Below are 3,517 nucleotides of genomic sequence, written 5' to 3'. Positions count from 1 at the left end.
TCTATATAATGTATTCTACTGAAACTGAAGCTGAATCGTAAATAAAAACCAGAGCATAAATAAGAAGAACGCAGCAGCAGCAGTATCAATGGAAAGCAGGCGGTTTTGCAGAGCAATTTTTTTTTGTATATTTTCTTTTCAATAAGACTTCTCTTATTTTGATGCTCCACGGTGTAAACTGTATAATTTGCTCCATTAATATTTATGTGAGCGCAGAGAGGTGAAACTGGATTCCGCAAATAAAAGGCGGTGGGGAAGCTGAGTCCTGATCCCACCCAACCCCCCCATCCTCCACTGTTATGATATGTTGTTGTCTGTGGAAGTCCTATCATATTTCTGAAGTTTACCAGGAAAAAAAAGAAGAGAAATTCTTATTCGCCAAAAGAGAAAATTCAAGATTTTTTTTTTTCCTCCCACAATTTCGCAGAGAAATCCTCTCGCCTCGCACGGCCCTGTTGCCTGATTGATTAATTATTTTGTCATTCATTAATCACTTTCATGGGGCAAAAGGGCAACATCCTGCTACAGCAAATTGACTCCAGTTCTGCCCCCCNCACACACACACACACACCTCCTCCACCCCCTTCAATCGCCGCCACCTCTTTCTCTTTCCCTCTCAAACCGACCGCACACACAACGCGCACGCACGCACGCACGCACGCACACACACACACAAGAGGGGAGGAGTGTGTGAGGTGGGGTAGGGGTAGGTGGGGTTGAAAGGTTGGGGATAAAATAAAAAAATACATTCAAAAATGTTCAAATTCATAAATTATAATTTAATACCAAGAACAAATTTACAGCAGAATGCTTGTTTACAATAAGCTAACACAAACAAACAAGAATTGTGTTCAACTATAAACTTTCACGCACACTCACATATATCACTTGCAATTAATAATAATAATAATGATAATAATAATAATAGTCATAAAAAAAGTATCTATACGTTATCAATACCCTGCAGTCATATATTTTTATATATTTATATAAAAACGTGGGTCAGTTTAAACTGTTCATAATTTTACAATCATGTATCATTCTCTGGTCCAAAGATCAGTGTTCAATCCCTTTCAGTTCAACCACAACATGGTGTAATTTTTTTTTGTTTGTTTTTCTTTGTTTTTTTCTGTCTGTGTGTGTTGAAGAAAAGCCTCAAAACAAGGACAAAATGCAGCTTCCACACACTCTCTCTGTCTCACACACACGCATTCACGCGCACACACGCATACACACCACGGCACCTGTCAAAGACATTAAAAAAAGGAGCAATAACACTAAAGTTAAAATATCAGCTCCTTTTTCCTTCTTCTTCCTCCTCCAAAAAAACCTGCTCACCCTGTTTAAGTCTGCAGCCCAATAATGAACGGTCGTTTACCTTTTTTCTTTTTTTTATCCCTGTTTTTTTTTCCTCCTGTTTCTTTAAATACAAGGGCTAGAATGCACAGATTATATCTATACAATCAAAAAAAAAAAAAAAAGAGAGAGAGAGAGAGAAAGAGAGAGAAAACATTTACATTTATATATCAAAGGTAAAATAGGTTAGCGACCTGTGGCCATGCATTCACAGTCTAAATATACATGAAAAAGAAAAAAAAACATTTGTAATAATATGTATATACATTAAAAACAGAACTTTTCAGTGCTACTAGCTAAGTCTGCCACTCAATTCTGAAGACGTCGTATTACCGAGAAAAAAATGGCAACCACAGATTTTTTTTCTTCTTCTTAATCACATATACTTCTTTGTAGAAAGGAACCAAAAATGTTGAAATGAACTGACCTATATATTTACAAGAATACTGCTTCTAAATCAGTGTTTTTCAAGTGAAGTCTAATCGTGCCCTCCCACCCCAAATCCCAAATTAAAACAAAAAGGTTGCAGGCTTATTTTTTTCTTATGTTTTTTTTTCCTAACAACGTTGGGATAAGAAATCACATCATGCTTCTCAGGCACTTAATGCTTGAAGTGAATAAAGGGTGACATTTTCAGGGACGCTTTTATAATACTGCTATTAAAACACTACTCTGGCTAAGATTTGGAAATTTTATGACCCTTGACCTCTTCAACTTTTTTTTTGTTTTTGAAAAAACAACAACAAAAAATAAGCTTTTATGTGCGATTGAAGAATAAACGCTCCATATTGCGCAAAGAGAAAAAAAAACGCATTTGGAGTAACCCCTTTTTTCTTTCCTTCTATTTTCGTTTTAAATAACAGCAGGATTTGGCTACTTGTAGATCTTTTTTTTCCTCTTTCTTCTTCTTTTTAATTAATTTCTTTCTTACTTATTTATATCCAATTTGAGAGCTGGTGCCAGACATTCAGAGCTGGATGANGGGGGGGGTAATATTTGCCAAATAATTTAAATCATGTTCAGCGAGCGTCCAAAACATGTTTCCAATTGTTAAGAGAGTTTATGCAGCTTTAGTTAAAAAATAATAATAAAATAAATCCTGTAACTTCATAAAACATGTTTCAGCTGGGTCGTAAAGTCAAACAAGAAGTCCAAAACTTCTCTATCCCCTCCCAAAGATGGTAAATAAGTGCGCTTGCAGCATTAAGCCCAAATCACATAAGCCTATATTCTCCTATTGCTGTGGTTTTAATTCCTTTTAGAACTAATGGTTTTATTCTTTACATTATTTCACCATTTCAAAATAAATCATTGTCTTAAAAAAAGAACACCACCTGTATACTACAGAAATCACCGGTTTGTAACCAGAAAGGAGGAACAAAGAAAGTACAAAAACACAGCTAGATACATGGACACAGGACAAAAAAAATCATGTTTCGGTTTTTTTTCCCTTTCGTCATTTTTTTGTCTTTTTATACCCAAATTTTTCTATTTTTAAATGCACTTAATACTTAAAATTTCCTCATAAGGATCAACAAAATCCCTTCTCCCCCTTCTTTTTTTTCAAATTTTCTTCTTTCATTATAAAAAAAAGTGAACTGAAGCATGTTGTTGTTCTGCATGAACACTGTGGGAGCTTGTATTTTGAAAGTCCAGTGAATGTCTTAATTTTGCTTTCTTTTTTTTGTCGGAGTAAAGAGGGGGGGGGGGGATTCACAGTCTTTAATGTCTTTCTTCATAAAGCCAGCCCCGTGTAACAGCCGTTTTTTTTTTAATTCCTTCCACAAAAGCAGCTATAATCATTGTAGCCCCCTCCCCGGTTTTCATCAGCCCCTCCACCTTTTGTGAGTCCTTCTTGGGTTTTTTTACTGAATTGACATGTAAGGCCAGTTAAAACTGCTCCCGGACAGCAACATATCCCTGATGAGAGTTTCAATGGGGGTTTTACCTACCAATCGGACGAAAAATAACTGTTCTATGACCGAGGAAGAGACTGTGCGGAGGGAAGGCAAGCGGAGTAACAACTTCCCAAACCGTGTTGGCTGGTTGGGATACTGGCTCCGGACATATTCCTCCAGGGCGCACTGGGACTTCTCCTGCAAACTTTCCACATGGGCCACATCTGAGAGGCCACAAGCATCTGAGAGGGAGGGGAGGGAGG

At 37.0% G+C, this 3,517-nt stretch overlaps 1 protein-coding gene across 3 annotated transcripts in view; it reads right to left on the bottom strand.

Moving 5' to 3' along the window:
* Nucleotides 1–2,815: 2,815 nt before the first annotated feature.
* nr2f2 (nuclear receptor subfamily 2, group F, member 2) overlaps nucleotides 2,816–3,517 on the bottom strand; it is a 7,760-nt gene continuing 7,058 nt past the window's right edge. For all 3 annotated transcript variants that reach the window (XM_017405992.3, XM_017405990.3, XM_017405991.3), the window contains exon 3: nucleotides 2,816–3,496. In XM_017405992.3, coding sequence (XP_017261481.1) covers nucleotides 3,222–3,496 — 275 coding nt within the window. In that variant the 3' untranslated portion in view covers nucleotides 2,816–3,221. The remainder of the gene's footprint in view (nucleotides 3,497–3,517) is intronic.

This window comes from Kryptolebias marmoratus, linkage group LG11 (genome assembly GCF_001649575.2).
Source record: "Kryptolebias marmoratus isolate JLee-2015 linkage group LG11, ASM164957v2, whole genome shotgun sequence".
Lineage (NCBI taxonomy): Eukaryota > Metazoa > Chordata > Actinopteri > Cyprinodontiformes > Rivulidae > Kryptolebias > Kryptolebias marmoratus.
This window is presented reverse-complemented; position numbering and strand designations above follow the sequence as displayed.